This window comes from Manis javanica, chromosome 3 (genome assembly GCF_040802235.1).
Source record: "Manis javanica isolate MJ-LG chromosome 3, MJ_LKY, whole genome shotgun sequence".
Lineage (NCBI taxonomy): Eukaryota > Metazoa > Chordata > Mammalia > Pholidota > Manidae > Manis > Manis javanica.
The window spans coordinates 213365065-213388982 of record NC_133158.1 but is presented as its reverse complement, the minus strand read 5'-3'; the positions used below and the strand labels follow the sequence as shown (position 1 = coordinate 213388982).

Here is a 23918-nt window from a genome sequence, read left to right as displayed (position 1 = left end):
TGTTGGTGAGGATGTGGAGAAATGGGAGCCCTCCCACACTGCTGGTGGGAATGTAAATTGGTCCAACTGCTGTAGAAAGCAGTATGGAGCTTCCTCAAAAAACTAAAAATTGAAGTACCATTTGATCCAGTAATTCCACTTCTAAGAATTTACCCAAAGAAAACAAAATCCCTGATTCAAAAGATATATGTACCCCTATGTTTATCGCTGCATTATTTACAATAGCCAAGATATGGAAGCAACCTAAGTGTCCATCAATAGATGAATGGCTAAAGATGTGGTACATATACACAATGGAATATTATTCGGTCATAAAAATGAAATCTTGCTATTTGCAACAAAATGGTCGGATCTAGAGGGTATTATGCTGAATGAAATAAGCCAGGTAGAGAAAGACAAATACCGTATGATTTCAGTTATTTGTGGAATATAAAAACAAAGCAAAACAGAATGAACAAGACAGCAGTAGACTCATAGACACTGAGAAGTGACTTGTGGTTACCAAGGGGGAGGGATTGTTGTGAGTGGGTAGGGAGAAAGAGGGGAATAACAGGGCACAATAATTCACAATCACAATGTAAGTTAGTCACAGGGCTGTTAGGACAGCATGGAGAATATTGGTCAATGATTCTGTAATATCTTCCTATGTTGATAGGCAGTAACCGCATTAGTGGTGATAAGGATTTAATAATATGGGTAACTGTTGAACCACTGTGTCATGCATTTGAAACCAATATACAATTGTATATCAACAATACTTCAATTTTAAAAATTGTTAAGATGGTTAAAAAATTCAAAAGTTCCAAGGCATAGATGGTAAAAGACCTTTTCCCAGTCCCATCTTTCATCTATCTAGTTATCCTCCAATGGGCAATCAATTTTACAAATTCCTTGTGAATATTTCCAGAGATAAATATTTTCAAATGTATATCATCTTTTCTTCTGTTTTTACACAAATAGCCTGCTCTCCACACAGCATTTATAATATCTTGTAAATCCTGCACTTGGAGAGGACTCCATGCCGTTACATAATGAATTTCCTAATTTCTTGATGCCTACATGATAACATCTTGTTTCTATGTACCTTATGTATGCGAACAGTTCTCTGATAATGTGCATTTAGGGTATTTCCAAGGTTATTACAGACAGTGCTGTAACTAATATATGCTGGTATATTTGTAGAATAAATTCCTAGAAGTTAAATTTCTGGGTCAAGGGTATCAACTTTGTAATTTATCAGATATCACCAAGGGCTCTCTGTAAGGGTTGTACCAATTTACACTCCCACCCACAGGTATCAGAGTTCCTGTTTCCCCACACCTCAGAGTGTGTTTGTTTTCTTAGCTCATTTAAGTAAAAAAAAAAAAATGGGGAGGGATACAGAAGAAAGTGTTATCTAAAACTGTCTCCTGTGCATCACTCCACCTGAGTGCTTAGAAAGTGCCTAGCAAATGTGGCCTGACCTTTTGATGGGACACAATTGGGCAGGTGACAGATCTCACTAGAAGCAGTGACACACCCCTGACCACCCCCCCACACCTTCCCCATTCAATTGGTTCTCAACCTAAGCACCACAGAGCAGCTCTGAGTGACCCGCTCAGGGTGGAAACCGGAAAGTTAAACAACTTTGGTTTTCTCAAAGCCTGACAAAGCATTCTCCAACCAAACAAGCTACTTAAGAGTTGATCTCACCAAGTTCCCTATATAAATGAACTGGCTCTGAAAGCAACTGGCTTAATTGATAAGCAGTTCCAAAAAGATTCAGAAAACACTTCAACATTTTCCACTGTCCTATACTATAAGCAAACTCTTAGACCACTGTGAACGAGGCAAAGCTTTTAAATAAACCATTTGCCTGACACTGAGTGATATGCATGTATTTCACTGTGTTATTTTTTTAATTGACCCCTTGAATGATGCAAACTTTTCGAGATCCTTTGAAAGCATAATTGCTTCTCTATTACACAAAAGAATGATTATTCCTTAATAAAATATGTTTTCATAGCTTTTCCAGTAATGTCTACCATGACACTATTTCCTTCAAGGCATATTCACTCATGATTTCCACTGTCTCCTTTTCAGCCTTAATTATTTACAGGTGTTAATCGGTGTAAAAATCAACTTTATTGTGGCATAACGTACATAGAATAAAATACTCCCCTTTTAATAGTACATTTTCCTGAGTTGTGACGAACTGATAAGCCTGTGTAACCATGATGATTGGGTTCTCCAGGAGAACACTGTACCATCCTGCTACCGCTATTTCACCTGCACACAGACATGGACTCTAGCCCTTGAAATGCAGAAGTCCCTGCACAGCTCCACTGGCAGGTGGCAACCCTGTCTCTCCTTAAGCAATTTCAATGCCCAGGAGTTTATTATTAAGACAAGCCATATTCCATCTCCCATTTCAACAACTACCATCATGGATGAGAAACTGTTCTTTTCAAACCTAGTATCTGCTCACCTGGATCAACACATAGTCAGAAGGCCACAGATTTTGCCTTTTAGATAAATGTACACAGCTGCTCTCCCCTCTCTTAGCCACCCTGTGACTTCTCTGACCCAAATGGTGCAATGGATTCCCAAGGTTTCCAGAACCCTCTCTCACCCTGCTCCTTGCTGCCTGGGGCTCTCCAGCTGGCCTCTTCAGCAGCCACCAAGTGTGGGCTGACCTGGGCAGGGCACTGCAGCAACTGCCTCTAGATCTCTACTCAAATATTTGCTAGGTGCCCAGCATGTGCCAGGCACTTAAATATGAGTAAGACTCTGTACCTGCCCTCAGTAAGGTCACATAATTCCATTAATACAGCCTAATTAAAGATCTCCACACTTGTTTCAGGGTCATGGCTCATGCTGAACTTGGAATGGATTTAAGTTCATACACTTCGCAGTCAACAGAATAACTCCTTCCAGTCAAAGTGCAGAGCTTTACCCTAGCCCTTGGTAGCTTCTATTATTTTGATTTTTGTCTTATTCCAATAACTAATGTAAGAACTCTGGGAAGATATTAACTCTTGTTAAAACTAAGGCAGTTAATACTTCCTCAAGAAATAAAGGTGTTCTTTCATTTCTTCTCACTGAAGGTAAAAATAGTTTCTGAGGGAAGGGTGAGTTAGCCTGTGTGGTTTTATCTATGGCGCTATACAGACTGTTTAAACAAAAGCCAAGCTGTGTTGGGTCATTCCATGGTACCATACAGTGTGATGGTAAATGAGGTCATAACTTTCCTTTCTCTTTTTTTTTTTTAAGTGGCAGGAGCTTGAACTGGCAATCTCCTACTCACCCTTCAAGACCAAATGCAGGCGGCACCACTTAGGTGAAGACTTCCAGATTCTTAGGCAGAGGGAACAACCACATCTGTATTCTTTCCCTTGCTCCCAGCTCATTACTGTGGCCTGCTGCTGGGTCATCTGCCCATTTTCATGATTGTTTAGGGCGACAAACCAACCCCATTTGTTGGAAACTGTCCTAGCTTTGGCACTAAAAATCCCAAGTCCTGGGAAACCCCTCAGTCCTGAGCAAATCAGACAAATAGGTCCCTTTACGACACAGTGGCTGACTGTGCAATAAAACAGCCATCATTTATGAGGGGCCAAAGCCAAGCACTTTTTTATAACAAATATTACCTGTTTTTAAACTTAAGACACTTCTTACAGTAATTACAACTCTCCCATTTTACTGACAGAGGAGACAGGTAAGCAGCTTGCCCAAGGTCACAGGAGTGCCTGGAACTGCGTCTAGTCATCCCCGCCACACAGCACTGCCATCTTCAGGCCTTTGGGGCCAGGCCACACAGCACGTGCGCTCTCTCCCAGCACATCACGGAGGGCAGTGATCACCTACCACAGTCCTGCTTTCACTCAGCATCGGCTAGGATGCCAGCGCTGGTGCCGAATAGGGCTCCAGGCATTTACAAGAGGGTCCATGTGATGGGAGGAACGCATCAAATGCACATTTACATGCACTGCTTTTACACCTAAGTGCAACCCGCAGAGCATGCTGCGGAAGAGGACAATACCAGAGGTTCAATATGCCCTGTGTTCTCTCACAAAGCCAACAGGAAGCTGTTTGTGACCTGACAGTAGAAAACACTTGGCTATGTGCAGAAGAGAAAGTCCAACCGCTAGGCCAGCCCCCAGGGCTGCTTCAGGTGGGACTTCCTGATTAGTGTGATGGGGCACAGAGCACCAGGAAGCCAGGCCACACTGCCTGGCAAGGAGGGCAGCTTGCCATTTGTTGACACTGTGATTTGGGAAACAGTCTTTACCTTAGCAACCTCCTGCAGGGCGTGGGTTACCTTTCAGGACCTACATACTCTACGTGCACTCATTTCTATATATGTATTTTATAGGGTTTCAAAGCAACCTCCCCGCCTCCAAATTAAAAAAAGTGGTAGTATGAGGACCTTCCTCCCCATTTTCAAACAGCAGTTCTACAGGTAAGTCAAGAGCTCTAAGAATGCAGCGCCCCACCCCCACCCTCAACGCGCCCACCGCGAGCAGCATTGTATGGAGATGCCGCACGCGCGCTATCTCTCCCAGGCCCTCCCCAAACGCTCTGGAGCCGGGGCCCTCCTCCCCTGGGGGGGTGCCGTCTGGCTCCCCTGGGAGGGGGAGGGGGAAACTAGGAGCCACAGAAGCAGCTGCGGCGCCGTTTCCACGGTTAATCAGTTTACCTGCGATGTGTATTGGCTGGACCCCCCTGGGAACCTTCCCTGGCTCCCCCAGGGTCCAAGGATAATTTAAAAAGCTCTTCAAAGCCCCAGCCCTTCTCGGAGCCAGCCCAGGACTGGAAATCTGGGAGAGGCAGGCTCTACTCTTCAAAGTGAGAACAAATGCTAAAGGATTTAGCACTTAGTAGGTAGTCAATAAATGTTAACTTTGTTTCTCAAGTCTGGCCTTCCCCTCCCTCACACAAAACCATCTCCTTCCCGAACCCGATCCCCGTTCCTTCCTGAAATTCCACAAGACTAAAGGTCATTTGTATTTCGACCTAGTGGGTGCCACTTCCCTTTCTCTCCCAGGCAGAGGGCGGAGTCCCTTTGCCAGACTTCATTCTGTTCATCTGCAAACCGGGGCAGGGGGCGCGCGTTTGCCGTCCTTGCCGAGCTGTCGCTCTGGGATATAATCACACCGCGCCCATTACAACAGTAACTTCGAGCCGCAGTCCTCGGGACAAGGGGAGGCTCACCGCGTGGATGCTGCGGCAAAGACTCCACTGCAGTTGGACGTAATAAGAAAGCCCCTCTGGGCTTCCTGGGCTTCCCGTGTTCCCGTGCGCTGACCAGGCCTGTGCTCTCTACGCACACTGGGCACATCTGCTCGGGCCGACCAGCCCCACGCGACAACACGCGCTGGCCCGAAGCACCCGCACGGTGCCGGCCCCAGTGTTTCAACCCATTACCATGCCGGTCCCCACCTAGTTCACGGCGTGAAGTCCCAGGCAGGAAAATCACCGGCCACCCTGACGGATCCTCCAACAGGGCCGCCAAATGGCCCAGGTCTTGGGTCCAGGTCAACGCAATCAGTTCCCGGGGGAGGACTCTGGGGGACGGTAGGGAGGAGGTGGGAGCAGAAACCCAGCGATCCCAGCGCCGACCACCAAAATCGGAGGCTTCCGCGGTCACCTACCCACGGGTGACAGCGCGGCTGATTGGCCGACGTCTGGGTTGCGCGGGGGACACTCAGATCCTGCCACCCCGCAGTCCTCTCTCTTTCTGAACGGAATCTGGAGGTCAGGCCCGCGCTCACATAGAATCGGGGCTCCTCGGGGATGTGCCCTTCACCGCCACCACCGCCCCGCGCCGCCACCTAGTCTTCCAGTTTGCTTGCCCTGGAAACACGCACCCCCACACCCGCCCCACATATACTGGTGGAGATTAAATGGTCCCAGCAGGGCTCCAGACCACCTCTGTTCCGTCCCCAACATGCCCGGTACGCGCGCGCTCAGTACTCACCGAGATTGGGGTGTCGGGCTGCGGGGTTGGCCCGGCCGGGCAGGCTGTGCAGGACCGGGCTGTCGAAGGGACCGGCCGAGGCGGCAGCTGCCGCGGCCCAGGATGCGCCCACGTCGGCCATGTAGGCCGGGTAGGGGCTGGAGTAGGAGCCCGCGAAGCCGGCGCGCCCGTACTGCTCGCGGCCCGCCAGGCCCGCGCCCGCCGCCCCGCCGCCGCCGCTATAGGCCGCAGCCTCCCGGGCCGCCGCGGCGGCGGCGGCGGCCGCCAGGGACCCGGAGGTTCCCGGGAAGGAGAAGCGCGGAGACACGGGCGGCGGGGTGTAGGCGGCCCCCTCGGCTCCCGCCTGGCTCCAGCCGGGGCTGCCCTGCTGGGTCCCCGGCCCGGCCCCCGATGGGGCCGCCCCGGAGCTGCCGCCCGCGGTGGCTCCGGACGCAGCGCCGCCGCCTCCGCCCTGGAGGTAGGACAGGCCCAGCACGGACGAAGGCACCCGCGGCGTGGGCACGTAGACGGGCGAGGGCGCGGCGCCCGCGCTGTGCATGAAGGCGCCGGGGCCGCCCGCCTCGTAGGCCCCGGGAGGCGGGCCGTGGTTGGCGGCCATGGCCAGGCTCTGGTACATCGCCCCCGCGAGCTCTCGGCTCCTGCGTCCTCTCTCAGTCGCGGGCCAAGATGCAACGAGGGAGAGAAAATAATAATAATAATAATGTACAGGTGAGGGGTTGTCACAAAAAAAGATCAAAAATCAAAGGAAAAAAAAAACCAAATCCCTCAAAAACATATACGTATTAAATCCAGCATTGGGCAAAAGACTCTAGGCTCTTGTTTACTCAGGAAAATCCCAAATTGAAATTTTGGTTCTTCCCGGAGGTGGCGGAGGAGGGGCCGAGTCCACCCCTGGGCCTGGAGGTCCCGAGTGCCTGGGGGGCGGCGACGCGGGGCAGAGCGGGTCGGGCCTTCGGGGCCCGCCGGGCAGAGGCTGTGCACGGTACTCAGGACGCCCGCAAGGCTCCGGCGGTCTGGCTCCCAAGCCGAGCGCCGGGCTGGCTCCTCTCCTCGCTGCAGCCGCAGCCCTAAAGGAAAGACAGAAAGGGAGAGAAGTTCATCCGGAGCCTCAGAGCGCCCTTTCCCCAAACTTGGCTGCTTTTACCACGTTACAAACGAATTCGACACTCTAGGGACCCAGCTTTGGAGGCCGTGCGGTTCCATCGCGAAGTTGTAGCCTATTTTGCAGAGAGCGTGGGGTCCGGATGCCCGAGAGAATCCTTGGAAGAACGTCTTAGAGATGTGGGGCTTCCCAGTTAATTGCACGGGTAATTATTGGTTGTGATCTAGGCCTTTTTTCTTTTTTGTACTGCTTGTCAGGAAGGGCTTTAATTTTTATTTTTCAAGCATATTCTTGGCACAGTATTTTATAAGTCCAAGAGTTTCAGGTTTCTGCAGGGTGCCTGGGACTGAAGAGATCTCGGTCATCTCTGCTCCCCCACCTGTCCCTAAGAGGCCCTGGCCATGAAAGAACCTGAGATTGCCCGAAGACAGTGATGAACTTCATAAAAACCAGCAACCTAGGAAATTTTTGTTTGCTATCTTTAAGGAAAAAACTAGAGGTAGAGTCTAAATGTTTATAAATGAACACAGTGTCTGCTAAATCTCAGTAAAAAGTGAAACCTCTTATCCATACACTATACCATGTGAATGTCAAAGCAGACAAGATATACGTTTATTACAAATATGAATATTTTAAAGATTTTGCAGATTGAATATTAAGACCAGAAAAGTGAGGAAAGTACAGGGTCACTTCCCAGAACTATTCACTGCACTAGTCCACTTCAGTGAATGGGTTTCTCTGTAAGACTCACTGGCCCACCCAAGGAATCAACACCGATAAGACTGCTTGGAGGAAAGAACAGTTTGGAGGACTTGATTATATCCTTGTATCCCATGTTTTGATTTTACCAAGCAATTTTTTCTGATAAAACAAGAACTCCTTGTTCTGAAGCACCTGCTGGGTGCTGGGTCCTTTTCTCCACGACTCTGCTAAGAATGTCTCTCATTTTACAGAAGAGGGAACTGAAGCATTGGAAAGTTTTGAAACTCGTCTAAGATCAAAGTACAGTTAAAGGGGGTGGGGGAGGAGATCTGCAGGGCTCCAGAAGTTTGAAGCTGTCCACTACACTCCTGCTTTTCTCCTTAAGCAGCAGCGGCTACAACTAACAGCGGTTTCTTTTCCTTTGCAATAGTAGACTTACAAAATATTTTAACTTAACTGTATAGTAAATCCAGACTCTGCTAACTTACTGAATGACTTTAGACATACTACTTAAGCTCTCTGTGCCTCAGTTTCCTCATTTGCAAACATGCAAATATATTAAAGGTATCTATCTTGCAGTGAATCATCGTGAGGATTCAGAGGTTTATAAATTAATGTGTAAAGCACAACAGGGTCTTAGAAAACTGTTGTAACAGGAACAAAGTTCCATATAATTGTTGGCCATTATTATCATAATACCATAAGATATCTAATGTACCATAAGAACCTCATAAGAAAGTACCTCAGATGTACTGTAATAAATGGTCATCTTTATTATTGTAAGAAAACTGAAACTGGAATCTCTAATGTACACTATATAATGCTTTTAACTATTTTTGCAATATCACTAATAATAATAATGGAATTAATAGCACTGTATTATACAGTGACATGTTAAACTCCTAAATGGTTTATTATTTGCTTTCAAAACTGTAAAACAAAGTATTGGCTGAGTGACTTCTTCTTCCAGTAAAAAGTTTGGTTAGACAGTGGATACAAAAAATTTGACCTGAGATCACCAACTTTACCCCTTTCAAAATGAAGGCAAAAAATTAATACCTCATAGGAATCTCTGGGCTTCAAATAATTAAATACATAGGCTTATCTAAACAAAATGTTCTGTATTGAATTTTAAAGCCAAATCGTTTACCTATTTTATCTTATTTTCTGTAATGCCCAACTTCTGCAGTTCTGAAACATGTCATAGGGGTTTTTTTCAAATAATGTAGGAAAGGAAAATTTATAATTTTGTGATCCAACTTCCAATATACATAGATGCTAACTCACAAGCTTAAAATGCAAATGTTAGAAATTCCATAAATCGAACATTTGCTTTCATTACATTCTCTGCCTTTTTAAATGGCTGACACATTACCTCGGAGTTGGATTACTAAGCAATAGAAGGTGGAGAAAGTAACCCTCAATACATTTCTGGAAAAACAAAGGGACTATTCCCTTAAAACGACTCTTGCTAGTTTCTGTAATTGAGCCCAGGTTGGGGCGTCCGAGAACCGACCGACCTTCTGGGAGCAGCAAGAGAGGTCTGGCCTCGCCGTGGGGGCCCAGGCCCGCGCCCGGGTTTTCTCTCTCCTCTAGATCACTCCTCACAGCTCACCTCAAATTCAAGGGCCAGGCAAGAAATGCTAATTTCGCCCACAGCCCTTTCCGATCTGTTTGTAAGAAGGACCGCAAACCCCCTGACGTGCTCGTCTGTTTACAGGTTGCTCCTGCTCTTTGGGCTCTGGCGCCCCTTCGCTCCCGGCTGCGCAGAAAACTGTCCCGCACGGTCGCACACACTAGCCCGCAGCACTGCAGCGGCCCCCTGCCGGGGACGTGGCGTCCCAGGGGGGTGGAGGACATCCTCCGGCCCCCGAGTGAAACTTTCCTTCAAAGCCTGAAACCTGCTCTGGGCTGCCGGTTCCTTTTCTGAGAAACACAGGAAATACTTCCCCGAGGCGCTTCCCCAACCTTCCCGGCAGCGCGGGCTGCGCTGGCCGACTCCCACGACCGTGGAACCCTCTCCACCCTCTTCCCGCACCCCAAACACCTCCATTCTCCCAATCTGGTGGCGGTTCACCGCCTGCGCCTACTCCCCTGCGTGACCCCCTGTCCGAAGCCACGCGACATCATGTCGAGGACTGGCCAACCGGGGGACGTCACCGCTCTCCGCCCGGGCGCAGGCCCTCGGCTGGTTTCGCCCCGAAGCTGTGTGCGCGGCGGGGGTTGTTGGCGGCGCGAGGGGCGGCTAACTCCTGGGATCCAGCCGGGACGGCCAGATGCCGGCCGGGCGGGCAGGAAAAGCCCGGGCGCTCGGCAGGCGTCCCCTCTGGGTCCCTGGAGCCGCCGGCGCGCGACACTCCTCAGTCTGGGTCCCGCCGAGGGGCTCCGAGTGCGGCCTGCGCCGGGTCCGTGGCCAGGGTGATTGCGCCCGGCCGTCCTCGCCACCCAGGCCCCAGCCCGCGGGGCACACACAGGGCTGGAGAATCTGCACGCGGCGGCGGGGACGCAAACGTTCAAGTTCACTCGGAAAGAATCCAAAAGCACTTCGAATATCCCTCGCCGCTTTCCCCCCACAACTTACTTTGATTTAGTGAAGTAGGTCGGGCTCTTTTTGTTGTAAGACAGCAGAGCGGGCTCTGGCCAGTCTAGGGGAACGGGGAGCTGGCAGTGTGTCCTCTGCGCCCACTAGTTGCCTCTCCGCTCCAAGCACACCGGCGCGGGGGGGCTCTGAGTGCCGCGAATGGCGGGGAAGTGCGGGAGGGAAATTAAACGCCGTACCTGCCGGGGCTAGAGCTTCCTGGAGGGCCGGCGAGCGCTCGCCTGGGCGTCCCAGGAGCTGGGCTGCTCGCGGCCACTGTGCCGGCCGCCTCCGAGTCCCCCAGCCCGCGGCGCGGGTCCCCTCGCCCCTGCGCTCCCGCTCGCCGGCGCTGACTGGCCGGTGGGAGTCACGTGCAAGGGCGGGGGCGGGAGTGCGCCGCAGAGGCTGCACCGCCGCTGGGCGCCGGGTGCGGGGCTGTTCAAAAAGCTCCCCCAGCAGGCAAAGTCCAGGCTCAGGGATCTCGAAAAATGCCAAAGTGCTACCGCCGGGGCGCGAGACTTCACCCAGTGCCCTGACTGAGGTCGGTTCGGCTTGCAGTTTTGCTCCGGGTCAGCGCTGTTAATGAGCCCCGCTCTCCACCTCCCGCCCCTCCCCCTGCCTCCTGGCGGTCCCGGTCCAGCCGCAGCCAGGACGCAGTGGGCTAGGGGCGGGGCTGATAGGAAGGTGACCTCTGGGGCGCGACCCCCGGTCAGCTGTGGGCGCTCGGTTACCAGGCGTGCCGGCTGGCTGCAGGTCTCCGGGCGGTAGTGGGCAGTGGGTGTCCTCCGGCCCGGGACTCCGGGTAGGTGCGAGAGCTACCCAGCCTGGGATTGACTCCCTCAATTCAGGGCGCAGAGAAGGAAGCCCACCTCTCGCCTTCTCGGCAGCCCAGGAGTCGGCAAGACTCCCGCTCCAGCCCTGAGTTCTATGTGTCCTGCAAAACGTGCACCCCTTCCTGGCGACACTGCCCATCTCCTGCGGCCTCCTCCCTTCAGAACTTTCCATTTTCCCTGCAGCCTGCGGCGCCGCTGTGCCAATCTAAGGGAGGAGGCGGGGGCTTGGGGAGCTCTGCCGTCCCGCGGGGCTTCTCTGCTGAGAGGGCCCGCCAGCAGCCTCAGCCACCCCCCCCGGAGCCGGGGCGGGGAGGGTGCAGGCCTAAGTTTGGAGTCGGCGTCAGTGCCTAGAGGCCCCAGCACAGCTGGGCTGCGAGACGGAGAGTCCCTCAGACAGGTCTAAAGGTTAATAGAGCAATCACAGGGCCCTATTACCGCGTAAAAATAACCCATCGATTACCGCAGCCTTCAGCCCCAGATAACAGCCGGCCGGTGGCTCTCACGCTTTCGGTTAAATTTTTTTTTTTTAAAGACCTGGGTTGTCCTTCGCAGGTTTCTCAACACCAGATTAGAGGGGTCGGCAGGGGGGCGGGATACCACCCTGCATGAAACCTTTGCTTCCCCGAAGGAAGGGTAGGGGCGACACCGCTTCTGCAGTCCGTGGATTCCCGGCCTGCGCGAGGGCAACCCGAGAGCTGAGGACGAGGCTAGGACGCGGGGCCGATTGGGAGGAAACCCCCAGAGGGACCGTAGCCAACTCGTGGGGATTCTCAGGAAAATCCCGGAGGAAGGACTGAGCGCGGCTGCGCGGGGAATTCTCTTTCCTGAGCCAAAGGTGCTGAGGTGTAGAGGGGCCCGAGAGGAGAAGAGGAGACTGAGGCGCCCGCTGAGCCGCGCAGGTCTGCGTGCAGGCTGGACGCATCGACGCCGCACCCCGGGCTGCCGCCCGTCTGGGTCCCGTGGCGCCCCGGAAACTGAGAGCCAGAGTGCTTACGACCCTTCGCCAGCTTCTCCAGCTCCTCGCCAGCGCCTCTGCAGAATTTGGGGCGGCACATCCCAGGCCTGGGAACTTCAGAGGGAGCGGGTCCTGGAGATCTGCGAGGCTGGAGCTGGGGAAAAGCGGTTTGCACAGGACGCTCCGACCCGCGCCCTTTCAGAAGCCGCGGGGGAGGGCCCGCGCCCCTTGCCCTGCCTGAAATGGGTGCTATCCCCATTGGGGTGAGCCAGAGGGGCACAAAGCCAAAGGCCTTGCGTCAGGAGCCTCCGAGGGCCTTCTGTAGAGTGGAAAGTCTGGAAGCTACCCAGGCCTGCCTGCAGCTCCGTGGGGGGCTGTGGCTGTGTTGCCCGAGGGCTCAAAATGCCTCCCGCGCGCCACCCTCAGAGGGTGAAAAGGCTGAGCCTGGGGCCCCGGCAGTGGATTTTCTTAGCAACAAGCCAGGGACGTGGGGCTTGGCCCCTGGTGGAGCGGCGATCTGAGCGGCCTCCCCAAAGTCAAGAACACAGGCCGCTTCCACGCGGCTTCTTCTGGCAGTGCGGGATGGGCGTGGACGCAAGAGCCCGTGTATCGAGGTTCCCTTAGCTGGGTGCTGGGCGATGAGCCTCCGCCCCCCACTTTGCCTACCCCCAGCCTCCTGGAACTTCAGTCTCTTCCTTCGTACAAAGGTGGGGCAATAACAGGCTCTACTCTTTGTGGCTGTTGTGAGACCGGTTGGAACAGCCCGCTCTTTCTAAGCTATTGCTTCCGGGGAACCCCGGATTCGTAGGGGGGCCGCTCCTGGCCAGGTACCCAAGGGGGCATTTACCCGCATCCCCCCCCTGGCGCTCTGCAGGTGGGCTGAGGCCTGGGTGCCCGTGAAAGATTCGTTGCTTCTAGGAAGGCGCTTAGGACAGAGAAATTTGCGTCTGTTTCCTGTGACATTTTTCTTGGGGCCAGAGCCCCAACTTTCTTCCCAGAGGGCTCAGCTCAAGGACGGTCTAGAGGGAGGTTGGCGGGCGGCCTTCTCTTTCGGGGCATTTCATCTTCCCTCGCTGCCTCCCTCCTTTTTTTGCGCGTCTCCTCCCTCCCTTTGGCGAGGCAGCAGTCGACCGGGCAGCTGCGTTGCCAGGAGCGGGGAGCATTTCAAGGCCTCGCTGGCCGCCGGCTGGAGGAGGTTTACCGGCTGCCGCTAGGTTCCCAGGCTTCTCCCACGCTCGGGAGGCCGCGGGGGGAGGGGGCGCTGGGAGGGGGTACTCTGAGGCTCTGGGTCCTGGCTATTTTTAAGGAGATGTCCCTGGGCTGTGCTGGGATGGTGGCCCAACCCCGCTCACGTCCTCTTTCCGCTTTTCTTTCCCATAATCTACAGGGAAATACTAATACTGTGAAAATCTTTCACGTCCTTTTACTAAGGGCCTGGGACAAATGAAGTCAAGTTGTTAGATTTTAGGCACATAAGAATTGCTTAGATGCACTTCTCATATAGCATACCAAAAAAAGAAAGAAAGAAAGAAAAACTCTCCAGGAGACAAGAATAAGTTGTGTTTCCTAGCTCCGTGAAGACCTCTGGGACTTGAGGGAGTCCATAGCCTCGTAGGACGCAATAGCAGGCTGTACATACTGTACATACTGTACAGAGGAATTTGAACTCTAGTTCCCTTGGGGGGATGGGGGTAATAAATAGTGGACAATGGAATTCACAGTGACACCAGTGAGGGTCTCCCCGCGCGGATTTCCTGGCAGGACCCGAGTGGGCTTGCTTCAAGTAGGCGTCACAATCTCAAGTTCTGGCTGGTAAGGCCGGTGGGCACCCTGCAGAAATTGGCCTCTGCGGCCGCCGTACAGGATCCCCCAAAATCTTAAAATCAACAAAACACCCTCAGAGAGAGAGAACCAGAGAGGGGCCTACAGAAGTCACCCCTCATCCTGTGGAACGAATTCCTCCGAGATGTAGACGCTTCTCTGCCCACTTGTGCACAAGGGCTACAGAGCAGGCATGCAAAGCGACCCGCGCGGAAAGTAACCCGGCTCCCGTCCCCTCTCGGTCCTCCAATTCCCCGCGGGGCCTGGGTGCCCCAGGCAAGGCTCCTCCTTCCTCTGCCACCGTCAGCCCTCACTCTAGGGGCTCGCCGGGCACCCTGCACCACCACCACCACCACCCGCGGGCGGAGCACTGAGAATCGAGGAGCGGAGCTGGGAAGGTCCCGGCTGATGGAAAAATGAAGAACGAATTGAGCTGCAAGGCTACGCAGACCTTGTCTCCCTCCATGAATCCGGTGCCTGGGACACCAGGTCCGGGGTGGGGCGGCGGAGGCTGGCGGGGGCTGCCACCAGGAACTGAGCTCTGGGCTCCAGCAGGCGATGGCCAGCTTCGTGCCATCAGGCGGGAGGACAGAAGACAACCCTTTTTAAAAGTCCTTCTTTTCAAAATACTATTCGGTGTTGCAAAGGGAAGCCATGATCCGGCACACAGACCTCTACTGAGGCTTCCAGCCCTGAGACCAGAGCTTTGGCACATATTTTATAGTCATTTCCAGATCGCAGGACACTCTCAAATTCGGTTTTGTTTTTTTTTTGTTGTTTGTTTGTTTTCTCGAGGAAACTACCTCGCCGCGCTGGGGGACGGAAGAGGTGTGACTGTCTTCATACAAAAAGCAGCGTGGAGACCCAGAGAGGCTAAGACACTGGCCCAAGGTGACAAACACGGTGCGCTGGGCAACAGGTCGCAAATTCCTCAGCCTTTTTATCCATTGTATTTAATATCGCGCTTTTATAATGAAATGCTTTTCAAAACCCTGGTTTTGCCTTTCAAACATTTCTAAATTTCCTTTAATGAGGATACGTCTGACATTTGAAAATGAAAACCAATTGAAAATAAAGTTACTGTTTCCTAACGGAAGGAAGGAAAAGCGAAAACGAGTCTCCACATTCTCATTAACTTTGGGAGGGATGCCAGAGGCCTTTTAAATGGGAAGGCGCTCCTCAGATCCCGGGGCGGCCCAGGCCAGAACTGAAACCCGGTCTCGGCGCCCGCACGTCCGGGCACTGCCGCCAGCAGGTCGCAGCGCCGAGCCCTCGGCGCTCTGTGCCGCGCGTGCGCCCCTCTGCCCCCTCGCAGCCCCGCTCTCCGCCCCCCTCCTCACCCAAAACCCTCGGAAAAACGGCAGTAAGCCGGGGCTTCGGGCCCCCACTGCCCAGGCTCCGGGAGATCCGCTCCGGGCCTGCAGGCTCTCTCAGCTACCTAGCGGGGCCCTAGTCTTCAGGGGCCGAAGGTGCCACCTCTGGCATCTCTCCCTTGGTGACCTGGGCCCCACCTGTGGGTCCTCCCTGTCAGGGACTTTAGCACTTTCAGCACTGCCAGCGCCCAGTCCACACAGCAAGAAAACGATCAATGCTCTTGGAATATATAAAATGTTAATTTGCTTTATTCATAGGCTTTACGTCCCCTAGAGTTTATAATTCGTTTATCTGGTGCGGGTTATACACGCTCCTCACCACACACACCCTAAGCTCTGTGAGGCAACGACCATGGCTGGCACACAGTAGATGCTCAGTAAATGTTTGTTGAATGATTAAAATTGCAAAAGAGATTGCTAATAGCATCGCTCTGGGTTGCTGGAGTTGGGAGAATGGAACACATTGGTGCCCAGAGTCGCCACCATTTCTCAGCGTAGGACACAGTAGACCAGGCCAGACAAGGAGAGACAGGGTCACAGTTTGGGTCGCCGGGGAGGTTTATCTGCGAGGCTCAGCACCCACTCCCCCTCCCCACCGCCCCCGGGCTGCCTACAAATCTCTCGCTCAAATCTAGGCTCCCCCTAAGGAAACCGAGGAGTCCCTGGACTCTGGAGCCTGCAGGAAGAAGGGATTTCCGGGCGCGCAGTCAGTATTTTAGAAGTTGAGTTCAGCTAGGGAGCCCCGCTAGGCGCTGAGACAGCGGCATTGGCGAGGGAGGCCAGGGACAGATAAAGGACGCCAGGGGCACCGTCTCTCCAGGCTCGGGGGCAGGGCCATACATCCTGGAAAGACGGAGGGACCCAGTCAGACACCAGGATGAAGGAAAAATGGGGGTCTGGAGGTGGAGAGAGACAGAAACTAGGGGAAGGAGAGAAAAGGGGGGCAAGACGAAGGAAGGCAGGTGGAGCACAGAGAAGCCTGGGCAGCGACGGCGGGTGAGACAGGCTGGGAGCGCGGGAGGGGCGGGATTCGCCAGCGCGTTCCTTCCCTCGTTTTGTATTGAGCATCTGCTCCGCGCCAGGACCTTCCCAGGCGCTGGGATTCAGCATGCAACAAAGAGGAGAAAAAATCTGCCTCGTGGAGTTTACATTGTCTAAGAGAAGACAGATAATAAATAAGCCAAACGTAGTGTTGAATGGTCAAGTGTTACGCAAAACCCAAGAGCAGAGAAGGGGCAGTTAGAGAGAAAGGGACAGAGGAGGCCCGGCACTGGAGAGGAGCCTTGATGCGAGGGAGAAACACGGACCCAGAGAAAGAGGGCGAGACGGGGGTCAAGAAACCTGGGGATGAATATCGAGAGATCGACAGCCGCGGGGAGGCGAGGAGGAAGCGGGAGACCCGGCAACGGAAGGGCCAGAGCCAGAGCGGAGAAGGGACCAGAAAGGGCCGCGGAGGGCGCCGGGGGCGAGGGGCACACCAGCGGCTAGAGCGCTGCCAGGCCCCGGGCCGCGAGGCGCACATCGGGGGGCCTGCGGGGCCACAGAGACGCGGTGTTCCCAGGGCCAGCTCGGGCCGCCGTCGCCCGCCCCGCCCCCGCCCCCCGCCCGCCCGGCACCCTTGTCTTGGCCACGGAGCCCGAGGTGACCCGGACTCGGAGAAGCCGCCCAGGCAGGCGCCGCGACCTGGCGCGGCAGAGCGAGAGACAGGAAAGTGTCAAGGAAGCGCGAAGCCCAAGTGCGAAAACAGCGGGGGTGGGGTGGAGACGGGGGAGCGGGCGGCGGGGGACCCCCCGCAGCCCCGCCCGGGCTTCCGTGCCACGGGCAGTCACGGCGCCTCACGTTCCACCTCCCCACAGTTGCAGCAGGTGCCCGTGGAGCGGGCTGCCCTCTCCAACACGGGGCTTGGGGGTATGTATTAATTGTTGGGAAATAACTGGTTTCTTGCAACAGCAGAAGGAGCAGAGGGGAGGCGTGGAGCCATCTATTTATGACAAAAGGGTGCTTACTGTGTTTTAACCTGAGTGAAGAGAAAGATCCTTGGCACTTCATTCTTTTTGGCTAGTTTCAACTTCCCCCACATGCACGTGTATCTGCGTTTGACGGAAAGGCTAGAGTGCTTCGCTTTTAAATTGTGCTTTCTTCCACAGCCCCAGGCCCTCTTCAACAAGGTGCTAAGAAACAGCAAATTGCCAAAGGGCAAGGAACTGAAGGGGAAAAAAAACAAAAAGCAAAGAGTCTGTGTGAAATGGAATGATCAGCACGGAGATAAAGGGGAGTAGGTAGGGAGTAGAGCTACTCCGGAGTTAGAGTCCCTGCTAACCTTACCCTCCTACGGCCTCCTCGCAGCTGCTGTGCCTGCCCCGGTGAGGGGAAGAATCCCCCAAGAAGCCTCCCAAGATGTCCAGTTCCAGGAGCCCACATCTGCTTGGGGTGGGGTGCGGATGCAGTGGGGGGCTCAGAGCAGCTAGTAGAAGACACGGCCTTATCAGGCAGGAGTGATCAATTTCTCAGTCACTATGTGAGAAGTTAGTCTTTACTCCACTTCAAAAGCCCTGAACTCCTGTTCTATCTCCCCCTCTCCCTCCACACACACGCCCCTCCATATACTTCTGTCAGGAACAGTGACATCCTCACCCCAAACTCTTTGAACAGGACTGCTCAGCAGACATATTATTTGCAATATGCCTCAGAATAAGAAAAGCTGAATGTCAGTTTTAATCTATAAGAGTTGCTGGTATCTTCAAAACCTACAGTTTTATTGATAAATGCCCCAAATTGTAACCACACAAATGATCCTCAACTGCAGAATAAATAAGTGGAGATACAGCCATACAGTGAATACCACCCAGGAGGGAAAAATAACGAACTTGTATACAAATACACCCAAAACATGAATGAATCTTAAATGTACTAGGGCTGCATGGAAGAGAACAGACTCAATAGACTAAATTAATCCATTGATAGACATTCTCACAAAGGCAAAATTGTAGGGAAAGAAAACAGTTTAGAGGTTGCCAGGGATAGGAGGTTGGGGGAGAGGTGACTACAAAGAGGGAGGGAAATTTTGGGGTGTGTTGGAACTATTCTATATCTTAACTGTGGTGATGGTTACCCCACCTGTGTGTTTGTCGAAACTCAGAAATAAAAGTTTAAAAGGGTGAGTTTACTATGTGTAAATTTCACCTCAATAAATCAGACTCTTAAAAAAGCAAGGAGACAGACCCATAGATCAATGAAACAGAATAGAGAGCGCAGATATAAACCCAAGTATATATGGTCAATTAACATATGATAAAGGAGCCATGGATATACAATGGAGAAATGACAGGCTCTTCAACAACTGAGGTTGGCAAAACTGCACAGCTACATGTAAGAGAATGAAACTGGATTATTGTCTAACTCCATACACAAAAGTAAACTCGAAATGGATCTAAGACCTGAATATAAGTCATGAAACCATAAAACTCTTAGAAGAAAACATAGACAAAAATCTCTTGAATATAAACATGAGCAACTTTTTCCTGAATGCATCTCCTTGGGCAAGGGAAACAAAAGCAAAAATGAACAAATGGGACTACATCAAACTGAAAAGGTTCTGTACAGCAAAGGACACCAGCAGCAGAACAAAAAGGCATCCTGCACTAAGGGAGAATATATTTGTAAATGACATATCCAACAAGGGGTTAACATCCAAAATATATAAAGAACTCACATGCCTCAACACCCAAAAAGCAAATAGCCCTATAAAAAATGGGCATAGGATATGAACGGACACTTCTCCAAAGAAGAAATTCAGTTGGCCAACAGGCACGTGAAAAGATGTTCCACATCGCTAATTATCAGGGAAATGCAAATTAAAACCACAATGAGATATCACCTCACACTAGTTAGGATGGCCAACTTCCAAAAGACTAGGAACAACACATGCTGGTGAGAATGCGGAGAAAGGGGATCCCTCCTACACTGCTGATGGGAATGTAAATTAGTTCAACCACTGTGGAAAGCAATATGGAGGTTTCTCAAAAAACTAAAAATAGAAATACCATTTGACCCAGGAATTCTACTCCTAGGAATTTACCCAAAGAAAGCAAGATCTCAGATTCAAAAAGACATAGGCACCCCTATGTTTATTGTAGCACTATTTACACTGGCCAAGATATGGAAGCAACCTAAGTGTCCATCAGTAAATGAATGGATAAAGATGTGGTACATATACACAATGGAATACTATTCAGCCATAAGAAGAAAACAAATCCTACCATTTGCAACGATATGGATGGAGCTAGAGGGTATTATGCTCAGTGAAATAAGCCAGGCAGAGAAAGCCAAGTACCAACTGATTTCTCTCATTTGTGGAGTCTAACAACGAAGCAAAACTGAAGGAACAAAACAGCAGCAGAGTCACAGACTCCAAGAAGAGACTAGCAGTTACCAAAGGGGAGGAGGAGGGGAGGATGGGTGGGGAGGGAGGGAGAAGGGGATTAAGGGGTACTATGACTGGTACACATGGTGGGGGGGGGGGCTCACAGGGAAGACAGTGTAGCACAGTAGTGAGTTTGCCCCTGAGAGTAGGACAGTATGTCTGAATGGACTAAGAAAAAAGAGAAGGCAAGTAGTGAAAAAAGAGAAGACAAGTAGTGACTCTGTGACATCTTACTACACCGATGGACAGTGATTTGAATGGGGTATGGGGGGACTTGATAATAGGGGTGAATGTTGTAACCACAATGTTTTTCATGTGACACCTTCATAAATGTATATAGCAACCATACCTTAACAATAAAAAAAAAAGGGCAAAAGGGCAAGGAGAAAAGAGAGTATTGCCCCGACAGGATGTGGTTCTTCAGCCCCGACTCTCTTCAGCCCTGAATCCCTCTCTCTCTCTCTCTCTCTCTCTCTCTCTCTCTCTCTCTCTCTTTCTCTTTCTCTCTCTCTCTCTCTCTCTCTCTCTCTCTCTCTCTCTCTCTCTCTCTCTCTCTCTCTCTCTCTCTCTCTCTGTCTCTCTCTCTGTCTCTCTCTCTCTCCACACACACACACACACACGCACGCACCATACCAACACACCCATCCCCAGTCTTCAGCGAGATTCCACATTCCTGGTACATGTTCAACTCCCACCTACAGTCCTTCAGAAGAGTGATTTATATATAAAAGAAAGCCTTGCAACTCTTTAAAAAGGATCCAGTTTTCACGGTTGGTCCTCCCTATTGCTCATCCTCCTGCAATGCCTGAAGGAGATGCTACAGCAGGCTGCCCTAGACACAGCTCCAGGGTGTCACACATGTTTGACACAAATGCACTCACGCTTCACAGTGGCCTGCAGGGAGGGTGGCATTGAGGGAAGGCTATTCTGTTCTCTCATCCTGAGCGTCCTGGAGGCAGGTGCAGGAGCTCAGAAATCACTAAGTCACTTTCAACAAAACCGTGGCCTCCCAGACAACCTGCTGGCCAGAACCCAGGGGAGGCTGGGTTTTGTCCAGCTGGTCCACTGAGGCAAGAGTAAGCCAAGGACTGGCCTTGAAGGAATGAGTTTGCCCCTGAGAGTTGGACAGTATCTCTGAATGGACTAAGAAAAAAGCATTTGGTGAAACATGGCCTTTCCTGTACATGATCACTTTCAACCCTGCTAACAGTTCTACAGGAGAAGTTGTTTTGACTCTGATTCTTACACCAGTTTTCACTACACTAGGCTGCAGTTCAGGGTATGCACATGGGTGGGCTCCCATGTGGGCAGATGGTAACGAGAAGGAAGTGTGCCCTGTGCCAGATAAAACCATACTTTGTACCTTTGTTTATGGAAATCAAAATCTAGGGGACATCACAAGGGGGCCTGAAAGCCACTGGCTACCTGGGCCTAGGACCTTTCCTGCCCAATAAACGTGGTGTGTGTGTGTTTCTACCCCTTCCTGGAATTGTTGATGATATCATTATGTCTACCAGTGGTAATGGATGGAAAATGAATGTTTAGGTTAATAGACAGCGGTCCTTGGCTTTAATCTCATTCTTTTCACTTAAATTAAAAAACCAACAATACTAACACAAACAAAACACCACCATTAACAAATACAGGACAAAAATCTGCAAAACACTGTTCCAGTTAGAAACAAAGCCAACAGTTCGGTGTTGTCAGTTTCCCTGTCTCTGTCGTCCCCATCTCGGAGAGCTTGCCGATTAAGCAGAAGACCCAAAAGGTAGGAGGGAAGGAAGGAAGACGTAAGGATGCTGCAGGGGAGCTAGGAGCAAGACGGAGAGAAACCTGGGGGCCGTGGTGTGGCGGGCCTGGCCTTCCCGCTGGGAGGCCTTGGGTGAATCAAGGGCAGCTCTGTGGGCCCGTCTTCCTCTTCTGAAAAGAGATGGGACAGCATGATCTGAGAGTTCTGTCAGCCTCCGGGGCCTCTGAACCTGAGTTATTCGAATTCCCTTACCAGTGTGGCAATCCATACCGCAAACATGTATTGAAGGCCTACTATGTGCCAGGTACCATGCCAACTTTGGAGAGGTAAGTAGGAACACAAGTCTGCCTACACACTGTTCCGACCAGCGTGGAGCAGAGCCCTGCAGCAGGCAGCAGGAGAAGGTGCTGCGCAGACAGACGGGCGCTCGAGGACAGCCGCCGCTCATCCCTGGGGAGGCGGCGGGGGAGGAGTGAATTCAAGGAGCTGTACTATTCCTGTGCGTAGGTGCTCCCCCCAGCCCCGTGCTCCTGCCTCCCTTACTGCTCTCTTTCTGGACCTCAGAGCGCGCGGGAGCGGGCGTTCACACACACATGCACACACACACACACACGCACGCACACACGCTCACGCATGCGGTGCCCCGGCTTGTGCAGAAACTGTGCTGACCCACAATTTAGCAACGTGCACGACTTCGCCCATTCTCCGAACGTGCACAGGTCCGGGGCCTGCGGAGTGCCCGGGGGCGGCCACCTGGACTGGGGGTCGGGGTCAGGCCACGTGGGGCCTCGGGCTTGCCCAGCGCCCCTCGGGTTCAAGGCTGCCTCGCCCGCGACGCGTACGGTTGTGCGAAATCCTGCCTAAGCTCCCCCACTGCTCTTGAAAAAGAAACGCGCACACCCTTAGGAGACACGCGGATCCACAGGCGGGATGGGGGCGAACAGCTGTCGACGGACAGGAAGGTGCTGCCGCCTCGGGACCCGCGGGGCCGGGCGGCGCGACTGCGCGCTGAGCGGGGGCCCCCGGCGCGCCCGGCCCTCCCGCGGGCCCCGCGCCCGCCCGCCGCCCGCGGTGATGGATGGCGGGCCGCGGCCGTCAGGCCTTATTGATGAGGTGCGCGCTGACGGCCGCCGAGGCCCCGGCGGCGGGCGGCGGGCGCGGGCGGCGGGCGGGCGCAGACTCGGCGGCGCTCGGGGTCAGCCCCCGGCCTCCGGGCCTGGCGCCCGCGGCCCGCCGGCCGCTTCCTCCCGCCGCTGCGCGCTCCCCCGGGCGCCCGGCCGAGCCCCGCGCGCCCCCCGGCGGGAGCGCCTGGCCCGGGGCGGCGGCGGAGCGCGGTGTCGGGGACGGGCCCGTCCCGCGGGGTCCCGCACGCCAGGGCGACAGGAGGAGAATCAGGACGCGGCGCAGACGCAGCTCGGGGTCACTCGACTTTTTATACAGCGGCTGATGGGAAGACAGGGAGTTAAATGAAAGTCGTCCCCACTCGGAAAACCACCCCCGGTTATGCCCATTTCTAATTTTCTAAAACGAACAAGTATTCTTTTTAAAATAGCGAGAACTGGCTCTGCATGTGCAGATGCGGTGGAATCCAGCTCGCTGTCAAGCTCCCGCCCGCCCTCTGCCAGGCACCACCTCCTCCATGCTGGGCGCGTTCCCCACCCCTCTTCCCTCCCAGGACGAGGAGGGCTGCCCGCCGGGCTGCAGTCACCCAGCGCCGTCCACACTGCAGAACGAGGGCGGTGCTCGTAGCTCCTCTGCCTTTCTAGGGAAGCCGCCGCCCCACCCCCCACGCAAGGCCACTTTCTCTGGCGGAGACTAATGCGAATTTCATGAAGAGAGCAGCTTCAAAGCACTTTCAGTTAGTAAGAACCAAAGGAGGAAGGCCACACCAGCGCCTCCCTAAGGAGCGTGGGGCTGCGAGTCTTTTATTTTGTTCCTGTTTTCCCTCGCTTTGAGTCAAGGGCAAGCCCTGACGGGTAAAGGGCCCTAATTCTGCGTCAGATGTGACGTAAGAACTGGAAAGCAGGTAGCCTTTTCTCCGGGGCACTGCTGACAGAGTGGCGGGACAGATCCCAGGTCGGTGTGGGCGGAGACTCGTGCAGAACGCAGCTGGGGCCGGGAGGGTCCCGTCTGCGCAGCAGGTGAGGCAGCCGATTGGTCTGGCAGTCACGAGTCTTGGGTCCTGATCCTGAACATTCCTACCAGGTGGCCACAGGCAAGTCACTTAACGTCTCTAAACGATGGACCCCTTCCTGTGTCAACATTTTGTGGCTCTTCAAATGGCTATCGCCAAAAGGTGCCATTCTGTGCCTCAGAGATTTCTCTTCCAGGGGGTTCATTCCAGTCCCACATAGTAGTAGAGTGAGAACACCAGGCCTCTAAGTCTAAACCCCATGTTAGCCACAGATAATGAGTGTGTTCG

At 53.1% G+C, this 23918-nt stretch overlaps 1 protein-coding gene across 7 annotated transcripts in view; it reads right to left on the bottom strand.

The window, feature by feature from the left end:
• GATA4 (GATA binding protein 4) overlaps positions 1-23918 on the bottom strand; it is a 73405-nt gene that overhangs the window by 36063 nt on the left and 13424 nt on the right. The window contains exons 1-2 of one of the 7 annotated variants that reach the window (XR_005056155.2): positions 10345-11323; positions 5960-7026 (exon numbers count right to left, since the gene is read on the bottom strand). Coding sequence is in view for 5 of the 7 variants with exons in the window: in XM_036998913.2 (XP_036854808.1) it covers positions 5960-6575 (616 nt within the window). In the remaining 2 variants the exon portion in view is untranslated. Of the gene's footprint in view, positions 1-5421; positions 5440-5959; positions 7027-10344; positions 11324-23918 lie in introns of those variants that run through there. The other 6 variants (XM_036998913.2, XM_036998909.2, XM_036998910.2 and 3 more) reach the window with 6 other exon arrangements.